Source organism: Epinephelus lanceolatus, chromosome 5 (assembly GCF_041903045.1).
Source record: "Epinephelus lanceolatus isolate andai-2023 chromosome 5, ASM4190304v1, whole genome shotgun sequence".
NCBI classification, from domain to species: Eukaryota; Metazoa; Chordata; class Actinopteri; order Perciformes; family Serranidae; genus Epinephelus; species Epinephelus lanceolatus.
In genome coordinates, this window is record NC_135738.1 from 41,196,061 (window position 1) to 41,210,207 (window position 14,147).

At 39.2% G+C, this 14,147-nt stretch overlaps 1 protein-coding gene across 1 annotated transcript in view; it reads right to left on the bottom strand.

The window, feature by feature from the left end:
• Positions 1-10,005, bottom strand: part of lonp2 (lon peptidase 2, peroxisomal) — a 32,171-nt gene extending 22,166 nt beyond the window's left edge. The window contains exons 1-6 of the mRNA XM_033635481.2: positions 9,654-10,005; positions 6,993-7,128; positions 5,341-5,445; positions 3,231-3,362; positions 404-526; positions 154-317 (exon numbers count right to left, since the gene is read on the bottom strand). Of these exons, the coding sequence (XP_033491372.1) occupies positions 154-317; positions 404-526; positions 3,231-3,362; positions 5,341-5,445; positions 6,993-7,128; positions 9,654-9,886 (893 nt within the window). The 5' untranslated portion in view covers positions 9,887-10,005. The remainder of the gene's footprint in view (positions 1-153; positions 318-403; positions 527-3,230; positions 3,363-5,340; positions 5,446-6,992; positions 7,129-9,653) is intronic.
• Between the last annotated feature and the right edge of the window lie 4,142 nt (positions 10,006-14,147).

Sequence of the window (14,147 nt, forward strand, 5' to 3'; positions counted from 1 at the left end):
AAGGTAAAGGTTAACCAACAAAGCTACTGTAAATTAGGCATGTTTTAAACTGTGGCTTTCAAACACGTCAGAGATCATTTTAAACTGCTGCCTTTAAATCATTTCCAACATAATTGGGACAAAGTGACAGGGCTTATCAGGGCAAAAGTTCACCTCTTGAGTTCTTTGAGGCAAACTCTAAGCGCAGCTTCAGGCATCTTGGCCCCATGGACCTTCCTCTCCAAGGCCGCAGTGTCATCGCCATCCTCGTCTTCATCCTCCTCATCCAGGCTGAACTGCCGGCCCGGGAAAATTCCACCTTTGCGCACCGATAGCACCTCGACAGATGAGACACAGAGAAGTGAACAGGCATATAAATACAGACAGTGTTGAGAGGGAAAGGGCAAATGAAAATGTATGTTACCCTCTTCTCGTTGTCAGGACTTATTTTCCTGGTTTTCTGCAGCAGTTTCAGTCCCTCTATCTGTCTGGTCAACATGGGCAGAGCCTTCTTAAATCGCTCCTCCAATGTAATTGCATCCAGGACCTTCACAGCACACATTGACATACAAAAATCTGATTTCAGAATACAATCACTTTAGAGGAAATCTTTACATTAAGCCTACCCTACTGTATATAGTATTTGACTTTTTTTCTCATTGGCACCATCCGGTGGTAGCTAAGGAAAGACTGTGGCCGATATGCCAACTCACCCCTCCCCCTACAGACCTGGGGCCATAGTCACAAAGCTTTCTGGTAAAAGGAGTTGCTCCTGGTGATGAAAGTCTAAGAAATATTTTAGAATTGTGATGTTTTCTTAGAATTTCCCCTTAAAGTTAAGACTAGGTCTTTGTAAAGATAAAAGCTACTCACAGAGCATTTTAGGCCTTAAAAGAGCTCCTAAGGTGAAAAACTGTCGGGAGTAAGGAAGGAGACTTTTAAGAGGCTGAAGAGTTTCTTAAGAAGAGGAGAAAATGGTGGAAACACAAAGAGGCTGGAGAAATATTCTCCAAACTCTGGATGACAGTGAGTAAATAAAATGCTACACATTAGATCAACAAGTGATAATATCTGTTGTTGATGTCATAAGGGATACACGCACATTTTCCACCTAATGCTATAACATCAGAAATAAAATGATCACAACACTAAGACATTTGGAAAACTGGAAAAATGCAACAGTGCAGCAGTGTTGACTTTGGTCTGTCTCAACTTTCCATCAACAGGGTGTCAACATCTTGCAGGCTCACAAAAGGGCATGTCTGTGACAACAAATCACATCTGTCAAAGACTGCAACAGGGTCAACCACACCTCCTAAAAGTTTCCATCCCTTTCTTGCTCAGAGTTGCTCTGAGAACTTTCCTAAATCACTCCTAATTTAAGACTCCTTAGTAAGGAGTCCTTACTAAGAATTTTCAGGCTGAGTTAGGAGCTCTCTGAGAGCACTCTCAGAATGAGTGACACTCAGGACCCTATTTAAGCAATCTATAGGTCATGGTCTAAAGAGCATGGCAAATGCGTTTAGGGCATGTCCAACTAGTTTAACAGTATGTAATCTGGGTACAAGTTAAGGTGCAAGGAGAAAGGGGCTGTATTTAGTCCCTTAATTAATCATAGGTGTGTTTTTGGCATAACATGAATTCAACCAGTCACAGTGTCATATCCAATTCCCTTTAAAAACTAGGTGTGCCTGTAGCAAGGGCTGTATTCACAAACATTCTGAGAAAACTCTCAGAGAGCTTCTAACCTAGCCTATTTTTTTAGTAAGGAGTCCTAGCCATCTTAGTATTGAGATCATTTTAATTCTGGGATTATGTGTGTGTATCCCTAATGACATCAACCATAAATATGATTCCTGCACAATCTAATCTGTAGCATTTCACTTGCTCACTGTCCTCCAGTGTCTGAAGAACATTTCTCCGCCCTCTTTGTCTTTCCACCATTTTCTTCTCTGCTTAAGAAACTCTTAAGCCAGTTTCTCACTTTAGGACCTCTACGATAACTTTTATCTTTACAAGGACCTAGTCTGAACTTTAACAGGAAATTTTAAGAAAACGCCACAATTCTAACAATTTTCTTAGAATTTCGTCACTAGGGGCAGCTCTTTGTACTAAGAAGCTTTGTGTACACGGCCCCTGGTTCACTGCTATTTACATGGTGGATTCGGCAAATTGGAGGAGCAAGTGGTTTTCTGCTGAGAGTAATGTCACTGCAGCAAATATCATGACACATTTAAGCAGCAAAACTGACCACTGTAGTTATAACGCTGACAGGAAAATTTCAACTTCTGACATAATCAGTGAAGTTACACTGCTCCTCTATTCCACGTTGAGAGTCCCTCTTAATGTGGAGTGGGACAGAAGCTCTATAGCCCTGCTCTGCTTTCTGCTATGTTCACATTTTAGTAAATATAATTAATATTTTCCTCAGTAATGATCTCACTTCACCCAACAATCCCATATGCACGTTCCTGTATGTGTACAGGCCTTGTGAAACCGCCTATGTAGGTGCATCTTACTACCTGAATAATGCACCCTTTAAATAGCATGATAATACTGCACCATTCTGACTTTAGTTGGTGAATGGCGCAGTCGCTTTCTGCTGCAAAAGCAAAGAGCAGTGACAATTAATTTGTCGAATATTTTCTCAATTTATTGATTAGTTGTTTGGTCCATAAAATTGCAAAAAAAATGGTGAAAACTGTCAATCAGTGTTTCCCAAAGCCCAATCTGAGGTCCTCAAATGTCTCGTTGTGTCAACCCAAAGATATTCAGTTTAAGCTGGAATCAGAACTTTTTGACTTTTTTCATCTTCAAACAACACTCTAATCATAAGTCAATTACAATTTAATTGTTGACACTTAGTCAACTTATCAATTAACTGTTAACAGCTCTAGCCAACGATGGGCCTGACCAAACGTCATTTTAAGAACTACATACGCATGGGCGCAGAGATGGGTGAAAGTTCATTTGCTAAATTGCAGGACAGCGTTGATGCTGATGGTGAAAATTGACAACTGTGTCAGTCTGAAACTGGCACTGATAGTTGTGCTGCATGCCGCTTTGCGCCAGGTGTAAAATGTGCTCCAAGTAACACATACACTGCACAGATTTTAACAACTGACTCATTTCTCTACAAAATAAATAAAAATATATCATGCCATCTGATGCTTAAGCCACCTGTTATATCCAATTTTTTTTTTTTTTGAATAAATAGTTTGAAATTTGGTTCACACAACAGTTCACTTCACCTGTAGTTTCTCCTTGTTTGAGGTTCGGATCATGGAGGCTACCACATCAGGTAGCGTTTCCCTTGGCAGACTGTCCAACAGACGCCTGAACTTAGCCACCACTGGAACTGATATGTCCAACATACCTAACAACTACATGCACGCACGCGCACACACACACACACACACACACACACACACACACACACACAGTGGGATTAGATTTACTGACAAGAACAAGTTTCCAAGGGTATGCTGCTGTTATGATAAATCACCTTTTATTGCTTAATTTTATCTTCCATTTTGTTTTACTTCTTTTTGACATACTTTTTGTGTTTGTCTTTTTATACTGCCTTGTTTTTCTTTTAAATATTTTCTTAATGACTTTCTCTCATATGTAATATACTTTGAAAAGCCTTATTGTTAAAAGGTGCAATAAATTTGTCCCGCCTTGCTTAAGAAGACAAGACTAATGTCGCCTGTTTCTTGTAAAGTTTTGACGTTCATGTATAGACTTTTCCAGGAATACTGGTATAACTCTGGTATAATTTATGAAAACAAAGAGATACAATGAAGCCTTTTCATAAACTGATGAATGAGCTTGTAAGTACTTTGAGTTATAGGCTTACCGGCTTCCATAACACACCTGCAGTCTGAAGGGCTTCTCACAAAAAGATGAGATAAGAAAGAGCTTCATTCATTCGGAGAGAAATTCTGTACCCAAGATCCTCAAAAACATTCAGTACATATACATACTATATATGCATACACAGAACTATAAATGGGGATGCACTGATTTGGTACAAATTATATTTTTACATTTAATTTCTTCCGGGTTAAAGTTTTTTTGAGAGGAGGTTTTACAGGAGCAGGTGACCCACGCCTGTTCAACAACACAGGTTATCACTTCTAATACCCCTTACCCAGTTCTTCCTCTATTGTTCTAAATAAATAAACCAAACTCTAAGCACAAAATGAATACTAAATGAATGAAGCTTTAATGGTAATGGTTATATAGAGAGGCAGAGCCCCCCCCCCCCCTTCAGGTCGTCCACCATGGGATCTTTTATTGAAACAAACATGTGCGGTAGTTAACAGATAGAGATAAATAATTTCTGGATCATAAATATGATGTTTGTCAATTAAAAAGAATTTTTTTTTGGTCAAGAAAGTGTTGCGTAGTTGATGTCACAGCGCTCTCTCTCGCTGAAGCTACGACGCTTGTGTGTTTCATACCGGGTTGCACTCACAGGAAAAACAGATCTTGTTCTTTTGTGTCTTCTTAAAACACATCAGATAAGATAATGTTACATTTGTGCCTGGAACATAGCTACGTTCATCTTCTTTTTCCCTTCTGTGTTCTGCGACTGCTTCCTTCTTTTATGGATCTTTTTCTTCTCTCTTCCCTCTCCTTCTTGGGTTCCTTCTTTCTCTCCTTCTCTTCTTCCTGATCTTTGTCTTTCTACTTGTCTTGGTGTAGGTGATGCATTTTGTGTGAGACGAGATGTCGTTCCCTGAGCGGTTTCACACAAAACTCAACAGTGCTGCAACAAACCTATGATAAACTGCAACTTTTTTTTACTTTCGAAATTAACTTTTCAATTGACAAACATCATTTGTGTATTTCATTGCATGATTTTAACGGTATTAAAAAATTATCTCTTGCTGTTGACTACGGTAAGGTTTTAGTAAAACGTGTTTTGGAAGCACTAAGTATACAACTGGATCAGTGAGACTTATATTATACTGCAGGAGTTGTGTGAGTGTTTGTAAACAGAATTTTTAATATAATTTTGCTGTTGTTAAATGTGGCCCCCCTTAATTCCAATTCATCACGAATTTTCTCTGATTTCAGATTCTTCACTCACTCTGGAGGCATGCAGGACATAACACAGAGTGAGCAACTGATATGCAAATGATCATTTTGCGGGTGAAGTTTTTTTTAATCAAGTATTTTGGGGGAATTTCCTCTGTTCTTGTTCTCTCTCTCTTTCATACACAAGATGAGGTGAGGGTAAAAGGACAGAGGGATGTCGTATGCTGTAAAGCTTTGTGAGGCAAATTGTGATTTGTGATATTGGGCTTTATAAATAAAACTGATTGAATTGATTGCAGGAATATACACACACACCTGTAACGCAGCCTGGTAGAACTTCTGAGACAGCTCCCCCAGCTCTCCATCTTCTGCTGTGCCAGAAGGGGTCGTGTACTGCTCAAGTTTATCCAGCTGCTCCACCTGCAATGTTTAGAGAGGCACATATTGCAGTCACCCACATTAGTATTTGTGAAATACTTTCTGACAGGTGTTTTTGGCCCTATATTGCTGACAAGAAAGCAGCTATTAGTGATGATGCCCCAAACAGGAATGCGCCTCTGACAATGTTTCACTTTAAATCAGGAGATTAAAATCTGAGGACTCTTCCCCCGCATTCCTCCCGGGCCAGCCTCTCGGTGCTGGGACCGAGACATTCTGTCTGCCCCAGCTGACAACTGAAGCCGTTGCGGTTCCCACCCTCCATGCTGAACCCTTCCAGTTAACATGCTGGGCCTCCAGCAAACCAGTGTATCTAAAATCTAACACATCATCTGATGTTGTTTTCAGTCTTGCCACACTAATTTTAAGATATCTGTGGGTTCTTTGAGACAAGACATTTCTACTAGTTTTAAAAAACCTTGGCAAGTGAAATTTTCCTGTTCTGTTAACAGATAATTTTGCTTATTTGAAGTAATATTTCCCGCATGTAATTGCTTTTTTTCCTTGTTTTTGTGTGGCTATATTGAGAAAGAAAATGCATTCACCACTTCTGTTAGGGCCTCAGGGATACACACAATGTGTTTTGGTAAGTAACACTAAATGTAAACATCTTTTTTTTTCTTTTTTCAAATCACAGGAACAATCCACAGGGCACCATAAAGTACTGACTGACAGGGTTGGGCAATGAGGCCGTAAAATAATATGATATTTCAGGGTATTTTGTAATATATTCTTGACAATATGATGAAATAGTAAAAAAATTCTATTATTAATTTAAGAACACATAATTGCAACAGAATAAGTGATATAGTTTTACATGTGAACCTAACAGTTTACCTTCGAATATTCAGTAAAAACTAAACAAAAATTATCTCTCATTTCCTTTGTTTGTAAACAACAACAGTAAGTCAGAGTGAGATTCAGCTTCCATACACAATATTAATGATACAACAAAACAAAATCTACCAAAAGCAACACATTTAAACAGTTCTCAAATACAAAAAATGTACCCTGGGATCTATATATATATATAAATCAATAGGCAGTTTCCTTCTCTTTTAGCAAAATCCTAAATGGTTTATTCCAAACTACTGAAGCTGCTCCTCTTTTTGGAACCACTGCAGAGACTGTAATGATTTCACTTTAAGCCATGCTTGTTGTTGCCGCATGTAGCAGTATGACATAAATATGTCAACAAGGTGAAGAGAGTGGAAGTCGAAGAGTATCACGATATGACTTATTTATATCATATCAAAAATTACACCGGTATTATCATGAATGATGTGATATGGCACACCCCTAGTGTGATACTAGAAACAGTGGTCAGCTTTACTGACTTTCACTGGATGACTTGTATTAAAGGTCCCCTGTTAGGGTTTAGACCTCCAGTAGCTATTATTCTATAAATGGGTCCCAGTTTTGTTTATCTCATGTCCACAGGGCGGCTTTAAGTTAATCTTTAACCGTGAGACATTCTCACAATGATGGTGTTGTTGATCTTAAGTAGACTGATATTAAAGAATTTGTACCTCTGCAAGGACAAAGGGTCGCTCCTTAAGAAGACTTGATACACGAAAGCGGCACAATCCAGTGATGAGGAGGGTGTAGTGGGGCTTTGGCCAGTTGCTGCCCACCACCTGCACTGCTATTCCCGCTGTACCAATCCTACAGAGAGACAGAGAGAGAAAGAAAAAAGGAGTGAGACAAAGGAGAAGGGTGATGACAGACAACACACTCACTGGAGGAGAATCAAGGCCAATTTAACCTCTCCGGAGCTTCATAGTTGCATTATCTTACACTAAATGATAATCGACCATGATTACTTCAAGTCTGTTCAGATTCAATCGTCACACCTTGGATTTGGTCAGGACCTCTCGACCTGCTGTAGTATGTGGAAGTCTCCAGTCAATAACCACTAGAAGCCAAACTTTGCTGCTACATTGTGTGCTGAACCCAGTGAACTTTGAAAAATAATTAAACTGTGCTGTTATTCGCAGTGACACAGAATGATTCATGTGATTTTTCATAGACAAAATGTAGCCACAAAACTTCTTCCTGTTTTTTCACAGTGTCATCTAAACTTTTCTTCTGTGTCTTTATTTCTCCTCAGTGCCAAGTGAGGCAGTTGCTAAAAAGACTTCCAGGAAAACAAGCTAGACTGACAGTCCTTTGGTCATTTAGGAGACACTTTGCCAAAACATGCAGTGTGAGGGCTTCAAGGACTTAAGAAAGACAAGATTGGTCAAACCACTTTTCACACACACAGTTTACTGACAGAAAATCAGGAAATCTTTTAGTGCGACAGCTCCAATTGTTTAACAGCTGAGTGACTTAAATTCAAACTGTCAGTGTGCGTGACAGTGTGCAGTGCGGCGGGACATTGTACAACTTACAGTTATGTAGTTATGTATCAATACACCGATCAAAAGCTTCTGCCAATGTTGCCTGACTAATCCACCCCCTTCCACACACACACACAAAATATGTATCTGATTATGGACTAGACATGGGGAGGATACAAATTCCCGGATTTAATGTGAAGTTAAGTGGCGGCCACCACAGAGAAGATGACGACAGTTGTGTGTGGATGGTGGTTGATTTGAGAAGCCTTCTGAAGGTGCTGTGGCTCTGAATCAAAGGCACATGTTCTGTCCTAAGGGAGAAGTGTATTGGATAACCAGCATTTAATCCCTCTTTTCCCCCAGCATCCATGCACCATTACTGTGGTCTACCACACCAACACAAGAGACTTCAGATTGTCTTCTTTCTTATTATTTAAAAATTCATCCGCTGCATCCTGGACTCTTTAATCCATGTGAACTATAAGAGCAGTGGGAGACCACAGAACAGAGCTAAGATGCCAAGTTGACACAAAGCTAGCACAGTTTTCTTGCAGTAACTGTGGCTGAAAGAGAGACAAACCATCTAGAGACAAACAACTGCCATTTAGTAACCAGCCTGACCTGGTAGACTGCTGGTGAAAGGTTAAAGTCCACCTCTCTGTGCCTGGCTGCAGGGCCACTGCTAAACTGTGGACGTTTCTAGAACAAATCACACATTGCTACTTCTGTCAACAAATATGAACTATGCATAACAAAAAAGTACCAATTAGACTAAATAATGTGACATACAAGGTGGTCCTTGTAGAGAGTCATGTGATTAGCATTACATACTCCACCAGGCCTGTGAAACTCCAGCAAAAGACCTAACCTGATATAACAACATGTAATTTGAATTAGGTGCTGGTCCGTGTCCACAGTGACACTTGTGTTCGGTAAGGATGGGAAACACCAGAGGCCCGTGGCTGCGGTATTATCATCATACTTGGGTCACGAAACAATATTATTGCGATTTTAAACCTGTTGTGATTTTTGCGATTTATGACCTTTTGTTAACTGCAAATTATCTCCCAAAAGGAGAACTTTGTCAACATCTGTTTTATCTAATAAGATAAAGTTTTAGGTATTCACTTAAATCATTTTTGTTGCAGCAAATTTTATCAAATGGATGGAAGAAATTGATTAATGTAGTGTAGGCTACCAAAAGTTTAATTTGTATTTGTATCATCAAAAAGTGAAATAACAAAAAAATTATACTTGGAGTCCAAGAATCAATACTATATTGCCGCGCATAAACCGAAATACTATGCTGTGTCAATTTTTTTCCCCCACCCTTGGTGTCTGGGATTGCAGGAGGCCCAAAATAAGCAAAAGTAAGCGAGGAGGTGAAAGTGTTAAGGTTATGTGACAACATGGGAAAGGATGTCGTGTTATGCTCATGACCACACCTACAGAACAGAAGAACAAAAATCTATTCATAATGAATTCAGCAGGGCATGCTGTTAGCATTTGGTCATGTATGTCTAGAGTCTACTAAGAATAATCAAATGCTATCTTTTTGCCTTTAGAGCAGTTTTGAGAGGGCCGAAAAAGTAACAATATTTTGTTCTCACAAGAAGTCTGGAGATTTAATATTTTTGCGAGCAAAACTATTTCATCTTCTTCCATATCTTGTAATGATGTCCCGATCCCTGAGGTTTGTCCAGTGACTACCTGGAGGGGTCCTAACCCTCAGGTTGAACATCGTGTTCAGTCAGCTGGTACAGTATGTCTCACCACCAAAACAACATCGACACGGTGTCAAACTCAGGAAATGACTCCACTGTCGGCATATAACTAAATATGTATTACTTATGCAATGTTGGTAGGTCGTCGGTGTCGTGCTCTGGGTCTCTGGTGTTGGGAATCACTCCTATGATTGTGCTTTTCAGAGAAGTCCCCCTCAACAGCCGCTGGCTGACCAGCTGCATGTTCCGTGGAGAGTCCACGCTGAACCTGACGGTGGAGCCCGGGAGGAGCACCCCTTCATGGGACAGCAGCAGCGGGAGACGGCTCGGGATCTGAATTCCGCCGCTGGAGGCCATTGTCCGATATTTTCAGAAGACAGGTCACTGTCTATCACACAACTCTTGCAAACAAATACGCACTTCTCTCACTGTCAAAAGGTCCAGGCAAGGGGAAACATAAGACTTCCGATTAGTACTTTCAAAATAAAATTCTCATTGACGACCGAACAAATATTTAACTGCAAGTGCAAAAATAAACAAACACGTGATTAAAGATAATAATTCTGAAATTAAAACGCGGTTTTCAAACTCATTTTTGAATCATTCTTTGCCGTGAACTCGCTAATTTAGGTTTTTTTTTTTTCGCTTCTACTCGACTTCTTCCTCAACTTCCTGTATTCTGTGGATTGGCTACGGTAAGTAAAAAGGGACAAACTATAAGGTATTGCATGTTAACGTTGACCTGTTTCCTGTGATGCAAAGTGACTCAGTATGACCCAGTACACTTACTGACATACTTTGTAATCTCATCATATTCCTGGCCAAGTTTTATATTCATAAGTGTAAGGTGTTGAAAATCAAACTTTCCTTTTGTACCTTTAAAAAGGAGGCAGAGTCCTACATTAAAACACTGTCCACCTCTTGCAATAGAAAAGCTGTGAAAACGTTGAAGCTGTGCTCCAAATTTAATGTACTGTTATAGTTTTAATATACATTTTTTTAATATTCTGTGCACCATTTTTATTTCATATTTGTGTTTTGTTTGTAACCCCTGGCGTTGTATATCTGCTTGTTTCTTTATTTTCTTATTACTACTGATGTTTCAAAACATGATATTTGTGTACATGATGCTGTTGAACAAATAAAGTTTATTGAAAAAAAAAACTTACAGACATACTTAATGATATAAAAAAAATTACAATGTAATACTACTTATACTCCTCCATATTTTATAAGGAATTACTACTGTTTTTTATATGTCACTATATTTATTTATTTATTTGACAGCTATTGTTATTTGCTACCTTGCATATTGACACACATATCTATCTATCTATCATATGTACATATATATGTACAGTACAGGCCAAAAGTTTGGACACACCTTCTCATTCAATGCGTTTTCTTTATTTTCATGACTATTTACATTGTAGATTCTCACTGAAGGCATCAAACTATGAATGAACACATGTGGAGTTATGTACTTAACAAAAAAAGGTGAAATAACTGAAAACATGTTTTATATTCTAGTTTCTTCAAAATAGCCACCCTTTGCTCTGATTACTGCTTTGCACACTCTTGGCATTCTCTCCATGAGCTTCAAGAGGTAGTCACCTGAAATGGTTTTCCAACAGTCTTGAAGGAGTTCCCAGAGTGTTTAGCACTTGTTGGCCCCTTTGCCTTCACTCTGCGGTCCAGCTCACCCCAAACCATCTCGATTGGGTTCAGGTCCGGTGACTGTGGAGGCCAGGTCATCTGCCGCAGCACTCCATCACTCTCCTTCTTGGTCAAATAGCCCTTACACAGCCTGGAGGTGTGTTTGGGGTCATTGTCCTGTTGAAAAATAAATGATCGTCCAACTAAACGCAAACCGGATGGGATGGCATGTCGCTGCAGGATGCTGTGGTAGCCATGCTGGTTCAGTGTGCCTTCAATTTTGAATAAATCCCCAACAGTGTCACCAGCAAAACACCCCCACACCATCACACCTCCTCCTCCATGCTTCACAGTGGGAACCAGGCATGTGGAATCCATCCGTTCACCTTTTCTGCGTCTCACAAACACACCGCGGTTGGAACCAAAGATCTCAAATTTGGACTCATCAGAACAAAGCACAGATTTCCACTGGTCTAATGTCCATTCCTTGTGTTTCTTGGCCCAAACAAATCTCTTCTGCTTGTTGCCTCTCCTTAGCAGTGGTTTCCTAGCAGCTATTTGACCATGAAGGCCTGATTGGCGCAGTCTCCTCTTAACAGTTGTTCTAGAGATGGGTCTGCTGCTAGAACTCTGTGTGGCATTCATCTGGTCTCTGATCTGAGCTGCTGTTAACTTGCCATTTCTGAGGCTGGTGACTCGGATGAACTTATCCTCAGAAGCAGAGGTGACTCTTGGTCTTCCTTTCCTGGGTCGGTCCTCATGTGTGCCAGTTTCGTTGTAGCGCTTGATGGTTTTTGCGACTCCACTTGGGGACACATTTAAAGTTTTTGCAATTTTCCGGACTGACTGACCTTCATTTCTTAAAGTAATGATGGCCACTCGTTTTTCTTTAGTTAGCTGATTGGTTCTTGCCATAATATGAATTTTAACAGTTGTCCAATAGGGCTGTCGGCTGTGTATTAACCTGACTTCTGCACAACACAACTGATGGTCCCAACCCCATTGATAAAGCAAGAAATTCCACTAATTAACCCTGATAAGGCACACCTGTGAAGTGGAAACCATTTCAGGTGACTACCTCTTGAAGCTCATGGAGAGAATGCCAAGAGTGTGCAAAGCAGTAATCAGAGCAAAGGGTGGCTATTTTGAAGAAACTAGAATATAAAACATGTTTTCAGTTATTTCACCTTTTTTTGTTAAGTACATAACTCCACATGTGTTCATTCATAGTTTTGATGCCTTCAGTGAGAATCTACAATGTAAATAGTCATGAAAATAAAGAAAACGCATTGAATGAGAAGGTGTGTCCAAACTTTTGGCCTGGATGCAGCAGGATGAAAGCTGAAGTGTTTAGGGCACCATTATCTGCTCAGATTCAATTAAATGCTTCAAAACTCATTGGATGATGCTTCACAGTGCAGTTGGACAATGACCTGAAGCATATTGCAAAAGCAACCAAAGACATTTTTAAGGCAAAGAAGTGGAATGTTCTGTAACGGCCAAGTCATATCATCTGACCTGAATCCAACTGAGCATGCGTTTCTCTTGCTGAAGCCAAAACTGAGGGCAAAACACCCAAAACACAAGCAGGAAGTGCAGACGGCTACAGTAAAGGGCTGGCAGAGCATCACCAGGGAAGAAACCCAGCATCTGATGATGCCTATGTGTCCAACACTTCAGGCAGTCATTGACTGTAAAGGATTTGCAACCAAGTATTAAAACTGACTGTTTAATTGATGATTATGTTAGTTTGTCCAAATACTTATGAGCCCTTAAAGTCGGGGGACTGTGTGAAGAAATGGTTGTAATTCCTACACGGTTCATACTACATTTTTTAAAAAAGCCTTAAATGAAAGCTGAGAGTCTGCACTTTAAGCAGATATTCATTGTTTCATTTAAAACCCATTGTGGTGGTGTACAGAGCCAAAATGATGACAACTGTATCATTGTCCAAATAATTATGGACCTGACTGTATATATTTCTCAGGGTTACAGAGAACCCTAACCCTAACCACATTCTTTTTATTGTAACTTATAAGTTTATATCTATGTCTTTACAATGATAGATATGTAGGTGATATTTGAAGAATCCACTCTGTTTACCAATACAAGCTTGAAAGACCTGCAGTTTATATGCAAAACAATCAGACACATTGGAATAATTAGGGCAAGACTCACTTTAATAACGACTGGACACTAGACACTGGGTTAGTTGATAAAAATAGCTATTTCATTTTTATTTCTTTCATTAAAGTATTGTCACATAGCATTATACATTTCCAAAAAAAAATAAATAAATTCAATATCTTGTGTATAAAAAAAATCTGTTTCTAAAGACCACAGACAACAACCAGCCATGTGTTTGCAGTTATCTCTCTGTTGTTGCCAGTCAGCTTTGGGAAATATCACTTTATGATGACAATAAGGGAATCTTGAATACATCTTAAAATGCTCTTATGGTAACAAAAATACAACCATACAGTTATATATGATGGATTAAGTATAATATAATAATACAATTTCTGTATTTGCAATTACCATTCATTTATTACATCATTAAAGCTGTTCTAGTTAAAGTTTCTTTCAGACTCAGGCTCATCCCATTGCTGTGCATATAACATAAACTTTAAACATCATTCTCCTCCTGAAGAGTGACACAAATAGGCTTGCAAGACTTGAAGATGTTATATGAGAAGAAAGGAGTGAACACATGAACTGACACTATAACTTTCTTACACATTGTCAGCTTTCACAAATACTTTGTGCAGTCTTTGGAGTAACTAAACTTTCTGTAAGACAAATACCTGAAGTTATGAGTGGAAGTGTGTAGCATGAGTACCATTTCATGTAATGCAAATTACATTTCTGATATCTCCTTTCATTTTTGGTTAACACGTAAATCATAACACACAGCAGTTAAAATGGGGTTTAATTTAAATTCAAACCAAAATAATGACTATTC